This window comes from Pristis pectinata, chromosome 16, assembly GCF_009764475.1.
Source record: "Pristis pectinata isolate sPriPec2 chromosome 16, sPriPec2.1.pri, whole genome shotgun sequence".
NCBI lineage: Eukaryota > Metazoa > Chordata > Chondrichthyes > Rhinopristiformes > Pristidae > Pristis > Pristis pectinata.
In genome coordinates, this window is record NC_067420.1 from 27,453,548 (window position 1) to 27,469,054 (window position 15,507).

The following is a 15,507-nucleotide window of genomic DNA, read 5'->3' on the forward strand; positions in this document are numbered from 1 at the left end:
AATTGCAACATGAGGCTAAATATAACTAAATGTTTTATACTTTTCCATGGACGGGAATTGATTGAACTCTTCCCATTTATAGGACAGGACGACATGGTGGTTGTTGCACTTTACGACTATGAAGGCATTCATGAAGGAGATCTGAGTTTTAAGAAAGGAGAAAAAGTGAAAGTGATCTCACAGTAAGTAAGAGTTGACTGCTCCATTGTTAAGCTTTAACGTTCACACTGAGGTGGGTGGGAGGGGAATTGTGTGTGAATGATAGAATGAATGGAACAATCCAAAAATTTTATACCATGATGTTAATATAACAATTAGCATGCCTGCTATATAGTTAATAAAATTTTTCAAACGAAGCCACCTGAAGCATGGCCAGTGTTAGAAAAGTATAATGTTAGCTTATACAAAACCCAAGAACTATTTACTGAATTTCCAGCCAAAATTTCTGAACTTAACCTTTATTTGCACGATGTGCAGCATGGATTTGTTCCATTTTGCAAGAAAGACAAATATTGACATTGAGAGACATTTTAACAAATTGTTACCATCAGGAAGATGGTGTAGATAATTACTTCAGTGGACCAATGGGATCTTTATTGATTCACACACAAAGGTACTATCATTGACATGTTCAAGTGCCATATTGTTTCCAGAACATTCTACCCAAATTCTGCTATCTCAAAGATCCTGAAAATGGAGAGTTACTTCGAATTCCAAGACAACATTCTGTACAATGGATGGGTAAAAACAAATGTGACATCTGTGCTTGCCCCAATAATATGATATCCAAGGCAGACCCGCAGCACTGCATGGCTTTTACTTAAAACTAGAGGAGACTCATCATTAATTTCTTCCCACCATTTCCAGATAACTTACAAAGTATGTTTGTGAGTACTGGCAACATGCTTTTAACAAACATATAAAGATCACCAACAGTTTTAATTAAATCTTAGTTTGAGGCAACATCAAGCTGAATTGTAGCTGGTAAATGCACAAATAAAACAAACTAATAGAATTGTCCTTTTTGTTTCAGACAAGATGAGTGGTGGCTGGGAATATCTTTAGTAACTGATCAGGAAGGCTATATTCCAAGTAACTATTTTGCCAGAGTTAACTCACTTGAAACGGAAGAGTAAGTATCCATGAAATGCTTGCATTTATAACCTAAAGCAGATTGTCAGTTTACATGGTTGTCTGTCCCAATTTTTGTTTGACAAATCTGATATTTTGTCCAAAGTAGTTAGGTTGAAGTATAGAAAACTATAGTTAATTATAAGTGCCACACTATATTTTCACTTTCTGCATCTAATATTATTAAGTTCATCCAAGTCTTTTATTCTGTAGGAGATATAGTGGGGTGGGGTGCAGCAATGGAAATAACCTGATGAAGGCACACTATATTCATGGTAACTGAAAATGAATAAATTGCAGATTCTGGAAATTTGAAATAAAACAGAAAATCCTAGAAACATCCGGCAGGTCAAGCTGCATCTGTGGAAAGAGAAACGGTTGATATTTCAAGTCAAAGACTCTTTAAAGATCCTGATGATCAGAAATATTAACTTTGTTTCTCTTTCCATAGATGCTGCCTGACCTGCCAGTATTTACAGTGTTTTCTGTTTTTATTTCATTTGCTTCCACAATGGATAGTAATTTAACCACTGCTGCCAAAATGTTTTGGTGCTGGTTGTACTGTGTTGAGAATGGTTATCTGTCCTTATCTTTACATTACGACCTTGTAGACATCTGCACTGCTATTAACAAGATTTAAGTGCGCTGTTTTACTGAAGTATCTTTAGAGGTGCTCTGATGGAATGTAATAAAAGTATTGTATAAACTGAGTATGAATTAGGGATACCATCCCTCAGGTGATTTAAACCAAGCACATGTCTATCAATCCTGCTATTGTGAAAATTCTGTGGTATTGAACAGAGATGAGGAGGAACTTCTCCTAATACCCTGGGCAACATTCCTTGATTAACCTCAGCAAAAGAGCCAGTTTATTTCTTTAACTTACCATGCTATGCACACATCTGTAGCACTCAGACTGCATAACCAAGAAGGCAGCTCACCACCACTGACTTAAGACAAAATAGGGATGGGCAGTCAGTACTGACCTGGTCACACTGGTCCAGATCCTGAACAAAAAAAAAATGGTCACATGTATAACAAGTAAGTTATTAAATAAAGACATATTTGAATATACTAAAAAGTCTAAAAGGAAACAATGAAGATGCGAGTTTTTTTAAACTAACACAAGTTCTGTGTGTTCCATTCAAGTTGGTTCTTCAAAGGTGTCAGTAGAAAGGATGCAGAGAGGCAACTTCTGGCAACAGGAAATAAGAGTGGTTCATTTATGATAAGAGATAGTGAAACAACCAAAGGTGAGTACTTTTATTTGTAATTAAGAACAATAGCATATTCCTAGGGACATTTATCTATATTAAGGTGCCATATAAATGTACGTTGTTAGTAGATATGGCTATCATATGGAACAACCTCTAATTCCTTTACTTCCAAATGTAAACTTTGAACATCAATAAACATTAAAAGTTGATACTTTGTGCACCGTCCATTATCAACCCTTATTTTGGCAGAAGTATTCTCACAATAGCGATATGGTAGTAAACCGATTATATCTTTTTTTTAATATTTAGTGATGAACAAAGATACAAAAAATGTTTTGATCTGAGATTTTGATATTATTGTGTATTTGAACTGCTAAAATCTTTTCTTTTTTGTGGATTAGGTAGTTATTCCCTCTCTGTTCGAGATTATGATCCTACAATGGGTGACACAGTAAAACATTACAAGATACGTACTCTGGACAATGGTGGCTTTTATATCTCTCCTCGAATAACATTCACCACTTTGACTGAACTAGTCAACCATTACAAGAGTGAGTATTGTTGTGTAGTAAAGCAATCTTCTTACAGCCAGCTGTTCTGAGGGATAAATTTGTACTTTTGCATGTATTAGTCCAAAATGCTTTTAGGAACTTTTTAATGGTGGGGATAACTAATTTAAAATAAATTGGTAAATGCCTTTGCCTATATGCAGTACACACAAATTCCAGATTGTGGTTGATCTTGGTGCACTGTTACCATGTGGCCAATAATGAATCTAATTAAGGTGAGACCAAAGCAAATGTGTGCTGTGCTGGGCTACACATATTGTGTTTTTTAACAATACTATGTTTTCTGTAAAGTACGAATGTTCTCCTTCGGCAAACTGTGTCAAATGAAGATAAAACTGTATGCTTTTGCTGATCTACTTACAAAATAGAAACCAGCCTTTTACCAGGCACTGAAAAATGCTTTCAGTTGCCTTTGAACTCATGTCCATTTACAGTGAAGAAATGGAGTCCAACCTTGAATTGTTAGAGACTGACAGCTGAATTGCCTGCTGAAGGCAACTGGTGACATGATGTAGCTGAATAATACCGACCTTGCTGCAGTCCAGAATTGATGTCCAGATATTGCACAGTCTACTGCAAATTTCTCTGTTTAATGCTGACCCCAAGTTATCCGGAATATCTTGTTGGTCTTTTCCCACTGCCCACCACCCTCTGAAAAATGGCTCTGATCATATATAATAGAAGTGACCAGCATTCATTTCAAGAAAGCATAGCAATCATTACCTGATGGCATGTTCATGTTCTTGATAAATAGCATTTTTGGTTCCTATGGGGCACACCAGAAGAGATTTGCCATACCAAAAGTAAAGTTGGGGCCCTGTCTCTATTTTTGCAACAGAGAAAGCAGCTACATATATTCTAGCAAGAGTTACTAATGAGCTGTATCGAATTGTTTAGTAGAGAACATATGGGATCATAAGACTACTATCAAAAGGATAATAAAAAAACTCAATAAAGTAAAACATGTGAGCATCATCTATGGTAATGCTTTATTTTGGCTTTTATCAGATCAATTTGTCACAGCTGATGATATTGTTCTTGTCTATCCTCGATGAGAATTTAATGTCCATAATTGCACGCTAACATTCTTTTTTACCCCAATTATTAGAACAAGGAGATGGATTGTGTCAGAAGCTAACAAAGCCTTGCATTAGTGAAAAACCTCAAAAACCATGGGAGAAAGATGCCTGGGAAATTCCAAGAGAGTCACTCAGACTAGAGAAAAAACTTGGAGCTGGACAGTTTGGAGAAGTGTGGTTGGGTAAGTTTCAATATCAATTTATCTTCTTACAATGTCTCTCCTTTAAGCTAGTACGTAATTGTTGATCAAATTACAGGACATGAAACTTGGCAAATTGATGGGGAACCATTGTTATTCCTTCGGTGGCTCTGGTTTAATTTTAACAGGTTGGGTCATATGATCACCATACAATAGTTACCAGAATATAATAGAAATAAAATTGAGGACTATCCTGGAATTCTGGTCAAAAATTTAAAAATACTAATTAGATTTGTTTAGCAATGTTCAATGCTTCCAAGGTAACCTCCTGAGTCTTCTCTGTTAGCACATTGCTTCAACTTCGGGACCTAAGGTTCAATGTTGAACCTATTGCTTTTATTGCATGTAGTATTTTTTTAAAAATGGCTCGGCTCAGTAATAGCACTCTCCTCTGTCAAAATGTTTTGGTTCCAGCCACAATGTGGGCACAGTTTTATGTGGTCACTAATACCAAGGAAGTACTGCTTTTTTTAGTGGTGCCATTGGTCAGATGATGGTCTGGCTTCCCTCCTGTTCCTCTGTATGACCTCTCTGAACTCATTTTGTCTGTAAAACCCAGAATCTGCTCCCATAAAATTATTCTCACAAAAAATGCTGACCATCAAATGTCACTTCCTTGGCTGATAATGTTAACCTCTTCTGGTAATATCATGCTCCCTCCAAATCTTTCATTGCCATCCCTATCAATAGTTCAAGGTTTGACCCCATGGCCTTAAATAGTATCACCCCAATTCCAACCTTCCTTTCTGCACATCCAAGAACTTCGGAGGTGTGGTCTCTCAAATTCACCTCTTCCTTATTTGAAACTCTTTGAATATTTCCATCCGGATTTTCATGCCTGTCATAGACTAAAATGGCTTTTATCAAAGTCACTAATGACAACCTATATGAATGTGATGGAGTTAACTTATCTATCCTTGTCTTTTCTGATCTTTCTGCAGCTTCTGACTTAGTTGACCATACCTTTAATTTTCATCACCCCTTTTCTATCCTCTAGATGTATGGGACTGCATTCACCTGGTAACCACCTTATTCATCCACTCATAGCTGAGAATCACCAGCAATTGCTTCCCTTCCAGTATTAGCACCATTGCCTCTGGTATATCCCAAGATCCATTTTTGGCCTCTCCTAATTTCTTAACTACATATTTCCCATCACTATCATCAGAAAGCCCCACATCAGTTTTCACAAGTACATTAACATACCTAACTCTGTCCTTGCCTCCACAGAGCCCTGCATCATCCCTAAATTGCAACACTGCTTGTCTGACATCAAGTACTAAATGAACTGAAATTTTCTCTGAATGCTAAGAAGTTCAAGACCACTTTTTCTATTCTGACATAAACCCAGTAAATTTTCTGGCAGTTATCTGTGACTCATCCAAACCATTCACCATCTGATATCAAATTTCATCCTGTCATGAACTTTAGACCATATCACTATGCCACCATTGGCTGTTTCCACTGGCATTACAGTGCCTAATTCTGCTTCTGCCTCAGCTCATCTGCTGTGAAAACTCTCATTCATTATTTTATTACCTTTTCTAGATTTGACTATTCCAACACACACTTGACTGTCATCTCGTTCTATTCTCCGTAAACTTGACATCTGCCACAATTCACCTTTGTGCAACTTGCACTGTCCCATTCAGCCATCACTCCTGCACCAATTGACTTTGATTTTAAGTTGTTTGCCCTTTCTTCTAAATCTTTCCTCTTACCTATTCTTGTATCTGTAATCTCTTTCCACTCCATATCCCTTGAAAATGTCTACCTGGTTTCTTGATCGTTCAAGAATTTAGTTGCTCCACCATGCCTTTCAATTGTCAAATCTGAAATTCTGGAACTCCCTGCCAAAGCCTCTTTGTCCCTCTGTTTCTTTCTCTCCCTTGGACATTCTCCTTAAAACTTGTCCAATTGGCAAAGCCAAATTCTCATTATGTGGCTTGTAATCAATTTGTACTTGATTATGTTGCTGCACAATGTCTTGAGACATTTTTGCTACAGTTAATGGATTTTTCTGTTGTAATTTCAAGCCAAGTTCCAAGATTCACTGGCAGTAAAGGAATGGGAAGCTCCTCTGGTGCTCTGACCAACATTCTTATCTCAATTGGTACTAAAGACTCTTAAGGAACAAAGGCCTTACATACTGGATCCATCACTGTTTTTCAGCACAAGATCCAGCATGGATCAGCAATTCACAGAATCACAGATGAGGAGTTTTTTTTTGCCACATTTAATACTGAACTGAAAATTTAACTGGGTGCTTCTGGTTATGTTTGATCAACATACTTTGGCATCATTTTGAATATAAATTTCCCTTTGGAAATTGAAACTATGTCCAGAAGTGACCATTAATAGACAGGTCATGGTCATTTCTAAAACAACCGCGTCTTATTATTCTGCACTCTGATGGAGCCATAGATGGCAAACCACTCTACTTGCTACCTATCTGTTCTGACCTTACTGGGAACAAACAAACCCCCCAAATTTCACCCATCTGACTTCCCAAGCACCACCCATGGTTTGCAATCACCATCCTTCAACTTATGATTTTATTCCCCTGCCTAACTTCAAACGTTTAAATTTGCTCTTTGTGTGTAGTGAGTTAAATTAATACTTTTTTAAAAACTTAACAGATAATCAGTGTTTCAAAATAAAGATTAAAGGCGGCTTTCTTAACATAAGGGTTTGTAAATACAAATGATCTTACTTAAATCTAAAGTAGTTTAAACAAAATTCACATCAAAATATTTAACCTGTTTTGTGAATGTAGTACTCTTTGGAGTGCAATGACATAATATTAATCGCATCCTGTTAAGACTGATTCTACATCCTCTCTATCTTTCCTGTTCTTGTAATCACAATCTCCTGTCTCCTGGGAACTTTTTTAAATTGAGTGCTATCTGTATTTATCCTTCTCACTGAACTGTGTTAGCACAGTAGCACAAACATTTACATTGCTAGCTTCCTCTGTGCAATCAGGACACATTACATATTGAATATATGCTCTGAAGCAGGATTACACCAACCCAATAGACTTAAAAATGGTTCTCTTTTCCGGTCACAATTTCGAAAATATGTAGATAATCCTACTGCAGTATGAAATACTGATGTTTATCGTTCTAAGTCAGAAAATGAGGGTATGACCAGAACTGCAGATGGGACCCAGTCATTGCTTATCACAATGTGGTTATGACAAAATAAAGTGCTAGAGTTGGTTGTGAACTAATGGACCAGTGGGGTGTGAGTGGCACTGAAGGGGTGAGAGCTCTAATTAAAAACCTACATACATAAAGATGTAGAGATGCAAAAATAATGTACCACAAAGAAAACTCTGTTCATAGCATTTCCCCAAAGCAAGATTATTTATTTGTTCATGGGATGGGAGCACTGCTGGATATGCCAGCATTTGTTGTTCATCCGTAATTGCTTCTGAATTAAGGAGGCAGTGAAGAGTCACCACATTGGTGTGTCTACGGCTGCATATGGACCAGGGTGGGTAAAGACAGCAGGTTTCCTTCCCTGAAGCACGTAGTGAAGAAATTGTGTAAATTTCACAGCCAGTTGCCATTTCTCATCCTGTCATAGTAAGACCAACAGACCATTTCAGAAATTCACAATTTGTACGTCTCCTGAAACAAAAATGGTTAATGTTTTGTAATAGCTGGAATTGGGATTGAGGAATTTTTCATTGTTATTGACAGTAAAGTTGAAAATATGTCAAGTTCAGCATGCTCATTCAGGACACTGTAATGAGCTATGTAAGTTAAGTAAGGGAAGCACCAACTAGGGGGTTGGTCGTCCTGCATAACTGGAATGACACAAGTACTGACTTGACTATTTTGATGTATTTCTTGATAACTTGTCAAAGGTCAAAGATTATGTCATTGTCTTTGTGGAAGGACTAAGGCATGAAGGTAAATGGGACTGCAAATGAGTGAAGTTCAGATGGATCTAGGTGTTCTAGTGCATGAATCATAAAAAGTTAGCAGGCAGGTCCAGCAAATAGTTAAGAAGGCAAACAGCATGTTGGCCTTTATGGCTGAGGGGTTGGAGTGTAAGAATATGGAGATTTTGTTGCAGTTGTACAGGGTGTTGGTGAGGCCACACCTGGAATACTGTGCACAGTTTTGGTCCCCTTACCTAAAAAGGGATATAGTAGCACTGGAGGCAGTTCAAAGGAGATTCACTGGACTAATTCCTGAGATGAAACAGTTGTCCTATCAAGATAGGTTAGACAGTTTGGGTTTGTATTTATTGACGTTTAGAAGGATGAGGTATTCAAACATATAAGATCCCAAGGGGGATTGACAGGGTAGATGTTGAGATGTTTCCACTAGTGGGGAAAGTCATGAACCTGGGCACATAGATAGAACATAAGGAGACAGTCATTTAAAACTGAGGTGTTTAGAAATGTTTCCATATCAAAGGGTAGGGAATCTCTGGAATTCCCTGTCCCTGAGAGTGGTGGAGGCCAGATCATTAGATATATTTAAGGTGGAGATAAATAAATATTTTGAATGATAGAAGAATTGATGGGGAAACTAGCAGAGAAGAAGAGTTGAGGCCAGCAGAGATCAGCCATGGTCATATTTAACGGCGAGGCAGGCTTGAGGGGCTTGGTGGCCTACTCCTGCTATTATCTTCTTGTGTTCTTTATTCATTAGATATATTTAAGGTGAAGATAGATAAGTGCTTGAATAGCTGAAGAATTGAGGGTTGTGGTACTGGCATGGAAGAGGAGTTGAGGCCAGCATTGATCCACTGTGAACATGTTGAATGGTAGGACAGGCTTGAGAAGCTGAGTGGCCTACTACTCTTCCTCTTGTGTTCTTGTGAACAGGGATTGAAGTAGGGAATGCTGCCTGAAACAAGGCTGATGCCATCAATCAGTAAAAGCAAAATTATAACTTAAATCAGAAATGCTAAACTTATCATCATATAGTGATGTTTTTATTCACCAATTAATCATTTAGTCATAATATTTTCAAAAATGATAATATTTAAGAGACTAATTACAGCACACAAATTTCTTTATTTCAGCTACATTCAAAAATCATACCAAAGTGGCAGTGAAAACCATGAAGCCAGGTACTATGTCAGTGGAAGCCTTCCTCATGGAAGCTAATCTCATGAAGGCTCTTCAGCACGATAAGCTGGTACGGCTCAATGCTGTGGTTACGAAGGAGGAACCCATATACATCATCACAGAGTATATGGCCAAAGGTAAAATGAGTATTGATATTTACACATTCTTTTTTCTTTCTTGCTGTGAGAGATCTTGAGAATTCAGCTAATTTGCCATTTATAGTGGAGATATTGTCATTAACAAGGCAGGTGTACAAGGACTACTGACAGATATATTTGCTCCAACCACTTCTTGTTATTGTCTGTCTCTGCTCTGTAAGTGCCACTTGTTATTTGAGCTTTTGACTTGGTGTTCACTCTAAAAAAGCAGTTCAAAACACACCTCTCATCCTTATCTTCCAGGTGTATTGTGTATTGAAGCTTTAGAGTAACTGGATTTTTTCTGGCATTTATACAACTGGGGTTTTTCATGAAGTTGACCATTTTACAGTGTTTATATCTGTGTGCAAAACATTTCATGAGGATACTTAGTCTGCATGTATGCTATTCAGTAAAAAGTGTTGCCGATGGCCAAATGGTTTCCTGCCTTGTTGATTTGTTTGAAAATGTAGCATCAAGAACTCTGGCCTTTCTTTCTTTGATATAAAAATGAAAAATGCTGGAAACACTCAGCAGGTCAGGCAGCATCTATGGAAAAATGTTTCAGGTCGAAGTCGTTTCATCAGAACTGAAGCATTAACCCTTTCTCTTTCAACAAATACTAACTGACTTGCAGTGTGTTTCCAGCATTTTCTGTTTATTTCCAGTATCCACAGGCTTTTTTTTTATTTTTATTCAATGGTTTTGAAATCCTGAGTCATAATGCTTTTGTAACTATAGAAAAATGAGGACCATTGATGCATGTAAGGATGGAACGGCAGTTGTCATTGGGGACTTCAACTTCCACAGATTGGGCGAATCAAATTGGTCGAGGCAGTCTTGAGGAGGACTTCATAGAATGCATCTGTGATAGCTTTCTTGAACAGCATGTTAGTGAACCTACAAGGGAAAATACTATTTTAGATCTGGTCCTGAGCAATGAGACAGGTAAAATTAATGATCTTGTAGTTAGGGATCCTCTTGGAAAGAGTAATCGTAGTATAATTGAATTTCTCATACAAATGGAAGGTGCAATAGTTCAATCTAAAACCTGTGTATTATGCCTAAATAAGGGAGTCTACAAGGGGATGAGGGAGGAGTTGGCTAGTGTAGACTGGAAACATAGGCTATATGGTGGGACAGTTGAGGAACAGAGGAAGATTTAAAAAGATTTTTCACAGTGCTCAACAAAAGTATATTCCAGTTAAAAGCAAGGACAGTAAGGGTGGGGAGAGCCAGCCTTGGATAACTAAGGGAATAAAAGAAGACATCAAGCTAAAAGCTCATGCATACAAAGTCGCCAAGAGTAGTGGGAAACTGGAAAATTGGGAAAACTTTTAAAAAGCAACAAAGAACCACTACGCAAGCAATAAGGAAAGGGAAGATAGATTATGAAAGTAAACTGGCACAAAGTAAAAAAACAGATAGTAATAAGTTTTTATAAATATATAAAACGGAAAAGGGTGGCTAAAGTGAACGTAGGCCCCTTGGAAGATGAGAAGGGGGAATTAATATTGGGTAATGTAGAAATGGCCGAGGCCTTGAATGACTATTTTGTGTCGGTCTTCACAGCGAAGGACACATCTATCGTGCCAAAGAGAGATATTATGTATGCGGTGGGAGGTGAAGACCTCGATATAATCGCTGTCATTAAAGAGGTAGTGATGAGCAAACTAATGGGCCTAAAGGTAGACAAGTCCCCTGGTCCTGATGGGATGCATTCCAGGGTACTGAAAGAAATGGCAGAAGTTATAGTAGAGGCGTTTGTGATAATTTACCAAAATTCTCCAGACTCTGGGCAGGTCCCAGGGGATTGGAAGACAGCGAGTGTCAAACCACTGTTTAAAAAAGGATATAGGCAAAAGGCCAGTTAGCTTAACATCTGTATAGTTGGGAAAGTGCTTGAAGCTATCATTAAGGAAGAAATAGTGAGACATCTGGATACAAGTGGTTCCATCAGGCATACACAGCATAGATTCAGGAAGTGCAGGTCCTGTTTGATAAACTTACTGGAGTTCTTTGAGGATATAATGAGCGCAGTGGATAGAGGGGAACAGGTGGATGTTGTATACTTGGATTTCCAGAAGGCGTTTGATAAGGTACAGCATAAAAAACTTATCCATAAGATAAGAATGCATGGAGTTGGGGATAATATATTAGCATGGATAGAGGATTGGTTAACCAATAGAAGGCAGAGAGTTGGGATAAATGGGTATTTCTTGGGTTGGCAATCACTGGTGAATGGGGTGCCGCAGGGGTCGGTGCTGGGCCCGCATCTGTTCACAATATACGTAACAATTTGGAAGAGGGGACTGAGTGCAGCGTATCTAAATTTGCTGATGACTCTGAATTGAGTGGAAAAGCAAACCGTGCAGAGGATGCAGAGAATCTGCAGAGAGATGTAGATAAGTTAAGTGAGTGGGCAAAGGTCTGGCAGATGGAGTACAATGTTGGTAAATGCAAGGTCATCCACTTTGCAAGGAAAATAGAAGATCAGTTTATTATTTAAATGGTGAACGATTGCAGCATGCTATTGTGCAGAGGGACCCGGGAGCGCTTGTGCATGAATCACCAAAGATTGGTTTGCAAGTGCAACAGGTTATCAAGAAGGCAAATGGAATGTTGGCCTTCATTGCTAGAGGGACTGAATTTAAGAGCAGGAAGGTTATCCTGTAATTGTGCAGGGTACTGGTGAGGCCGCACCTGGAGTACTGCATGCATTTCTGATCTCCTTACTTGAAGAAGGATATACTGGCCTTGGAGGCGGTGCAGAGGAGGTTCATCAGGTTGATTCCGGAAATATGAGGGAGTTAGCCTATGAGGAGAGATTGAGTCGCCTGGGACTATACCCGCTGGAATTCAGAAGAATGAGAGGGGATCTTATAAAAACATATACAATTATGAAAGGGATAGATAAGATAGAGGCAGGAAGGTTATTTCTACTGGTAGGTAAGACAAGAACTATGGGACATAACCTCAAGATTTGGGGGAATAGATTTAGGATAGAGATGAGGAGAAAGTGCTTTCCCCAGAGAGTAGTGAATCTGTGGAATTCTCTGCCCAAGGAAGCAGTAGAGGCTACCTCATTAAATATATTTAAGAAACAGTTAAATAGATTTTTGCATAGTAGGGGAATTAAGGGATATGGGGAAATGGCAGGTAGGTGGATCTGAGTCCACGGCCAGATCAGTCATGATCTTATTGAACGGCGGAGCAGGCTCGGCGGGCCAGATGGCCTCCCTCTGCTCCTATTTCTTATGTCCTTATGACCACTACTTCCTCTTGCCTCAATCTCCATTTGTTCTTCTTTCTATGAAAATGTTGCTAGCCACCACTTTTGCATGAAGTATGAAAATAGAATGGAGTAGGGTACAGTGCTTCCTGTTCATGTCATTTCTCAGAACCATCCATGAAAGGTGGCAGGCCCCCCCGATTAGCGTAGAGTTGGCTTCAAAACTCTATTTCGCACCTAACTTTAGCAAATTGAATCTCCATTTCTGCCCCAAAATTCCATTTGTTTAGACTTCATTCCCAGGAAGATTTAATAGCCAATTGGTCTTCAGGATTCTACTGCTTCTCTTACGGTGCACGTGAATCTCCACTCCAACAAAAGTGAATATCTTCTGATTTAAATATACCCTTAATAGTGATTTTATGTTTTCTGTAATAAGGTTTTATCAAATGAACAGAAGACATTTGCACAGTCTTTGGATACAAAATTCAGTTAAGATACTCACAAACAGATGTACATTTCAAATATTTGTGTGAGCTGGTTTCCTTCCCTGACATAAAGAGTATCCCAATCATATTTTATTAAATCCAGCCTCAAAAATATGGATTCATTGCAAAAACTCTGCATCACCCCTTTGTTCTGAACACTTCAGGATTGGAATAATCTATTTTTAAAATATATTGCAGTGCCCAAAAGAAAAATAAAAAAACTTCACAGTTTATTCGTTTAGCAATGGAATAAAAATCTATGTCACAGCAGCAATCTGTGTCAAATGGTACAATAACAGAATGTCCCAATATGGCATTGCCCTATTTAGAATCATCCAATGGTCTCATTACTGTTCTCAATATTAAAGATAGAAGCTACATCTGCTTATGCACCATGTTACAAAAAGTCTGATGACAAGCCATTCAAGTCAAGACTCTCTTCTAAATTTCTTGCCTTATGGTTGCCCTGCAATAAACTATCTAAGTCAGTAAGCTGCACTCTTTTCCGACAGAGGCCACTTAAGTAAAAACAAAATTTAATGTTAAACCATGTTGACTACTAAATTAATGCATGACTTACGGTGACATAATGCGTGCCGATGAGAAATAGTAAGCACTCTCTTTCTCGCCATCTTGCATGTTCTTGTGCCCTCTCTCTCCCTCGCCCTCAATCACACAGGTACTGGTACTCTAGCCCACTGTTTCCCTCCTTGCTTCCCACTCTCCCTATGACACAACACACACATCCTGTCCCTGAACCCCTTCACTTGGACTTCCCATCTCCCCAGCTCTTTGAGTTCCTCCCACACTCCTACAGATCTGAACACTTCAGCCCTTGCGTCCGACCAGTCTGGGAACACTGGCCCGGGTATCTTCCGAGCTATTTTCCAGCTCCTGATCCTGGCCCACATGGTCCCCACAGTACTCTGTCCACACACCCGGCCCTATACCTGGAGACTCCATCTGCACTCCAGTCCTCAGCTCCCGTGGGAGCTGCACTAGAAGTCAATTGGAGCCACCACTGGTTCATGGGCCTTTGTAAGAAAGAATCTGATACAAGCATTCTCCCAGATAGGTTGTGATTTGAGTCATGGGCATTTTAAAACAACCTGCCTGATGGACTTTTGCTTTCCTTTATGAAGTCGAGAAGAGCAGGTGCTCCATTTGTCCTTGAAAAGCATGTTATTTTAATTTGTTCACAGAATGCTTGTGCCCATGGCAATGTCAACATTTAATGTCCGCCCCTAATTGCCTCTGGAAAAAGTGATGGTGAGCTGCTACCTTGAATTTTTCTCGTTGTGTGAATTTACTCCCACTGTTTAGTTAGATTCAAGGATTTTGACCCAGCAACAAAACTATACTTTTCCACATGTTTTGAAGTGTACTCGCCCCACTTCCTTCTTAATAAAGTAAGTCAGGTAATGAAGTAACAGCAAGTTAATGAAGCCTGACAACTAAAATTGCCACAGCCTTGTACTGTTGCAAAAGAGCAGGAAATAAAGTGAAACAAGACTTTCCTCTCAGGGGACAGGCTCACAGTTAAATTGCTCTCCCCTCCCCCCACCACAACCACCTCACAGCTACAAGTCACAATATAGGTAATGAAAGTTTACCTGTATACCTATCCTGTCTACCACACAATTAACAATATTAGGAAAGGATATTGGTCAAAGTGATACATTTTTAGCAAAGGGAGTTGGAGTGATTAACAGAGGTTTGAGCCTAATATCTGAAGGCTTAGCCACCATAAAAAGTATACATAGGCACAGGAATAGGTCGTTAAATTACAGAGCCTTTCTTATTGTTCATTTAGATCATGGTTAACGTGTATTTCTATCCACCCACCTTAGCTCTGTACAAAATTCTCCCAATGTGTTACATTTTCAATTGACGAGCACTTTCAACATTTTTGAGTGGGCGAAGGGTGTTCCTTATTTTACTCCAAAGAATTACCTAGCTCTGATTCCATACTGTTTTGTTCTGAACTTTCCTAGTAGAGCAGAGGGAGAAAATGGCTTAGAAATCTGTGCTTGTGATACGCTGAGGCATGCAAACATGCACTGTACCATGTGATGCCTATCCAGGGCCAATAGAGAATGGGGGACACTAATGAAGCAGATCTGCAGAAGCATGTATCAAGTTCGCTTTGTCATAAGGTGAAGAGGAACTGCTTAAAGACAACTCATTGCAGGAAGGCTTCCTTAACCCACCATCTACCTCCCAACACTTCAATGTTCCAACCCACCTGATTTTTTTTTAATGCAAAATGTTGTGAATGTTGGAAACCTGAGGTAAAAATGGAAGTGTGTACTTCATGTGGTTAGAGAATGTTACAGTTAACGCTTCACAGTGATAACTGGTT

The 15,507-nt window shown here is 38.9% G+C and overlaps 1 protein-coding gene across 3 annotated transcripts in view; it reads left to right on the forward strand.

Moving 5' to 3' along the window:
* The window catches only part of LOC127578714 (tyrosine-protein kinase HCK-like), an 84,047-nt gene that overhangs the window by 39,752 nt on the left and 28,788 nt on the right, over positions 1–15,507 (forward strand). For all 3 annotated transcript variants that reach the window (XM_052031055.1, XM_052031057.1, XM_052031056.1), the window contains exons 4-9: positions 83–182; positions 1,034–1,132; positions 2,281–2,384; positions 2,750–2,899; positions 4,026–4,178; positions 9,243–9,425. In XM_052031055.1, coding sequence (XP_051887015.1) covers positions 83–182; positions 1,034–1,132; positions 2,281–2,384; positions 2,750–2,899; positions 4,026–4,178; positions 9,243–9,425 — 789 coding nt within the window. The remainder of the gene's footprint in view (positions 1–82; positions 183–1,033; positions 1,133–2,280; positions 2,385–2,749; positions 2,900–4,025; positions 4,179–9,242; positions 9,426–15,507) is intronic.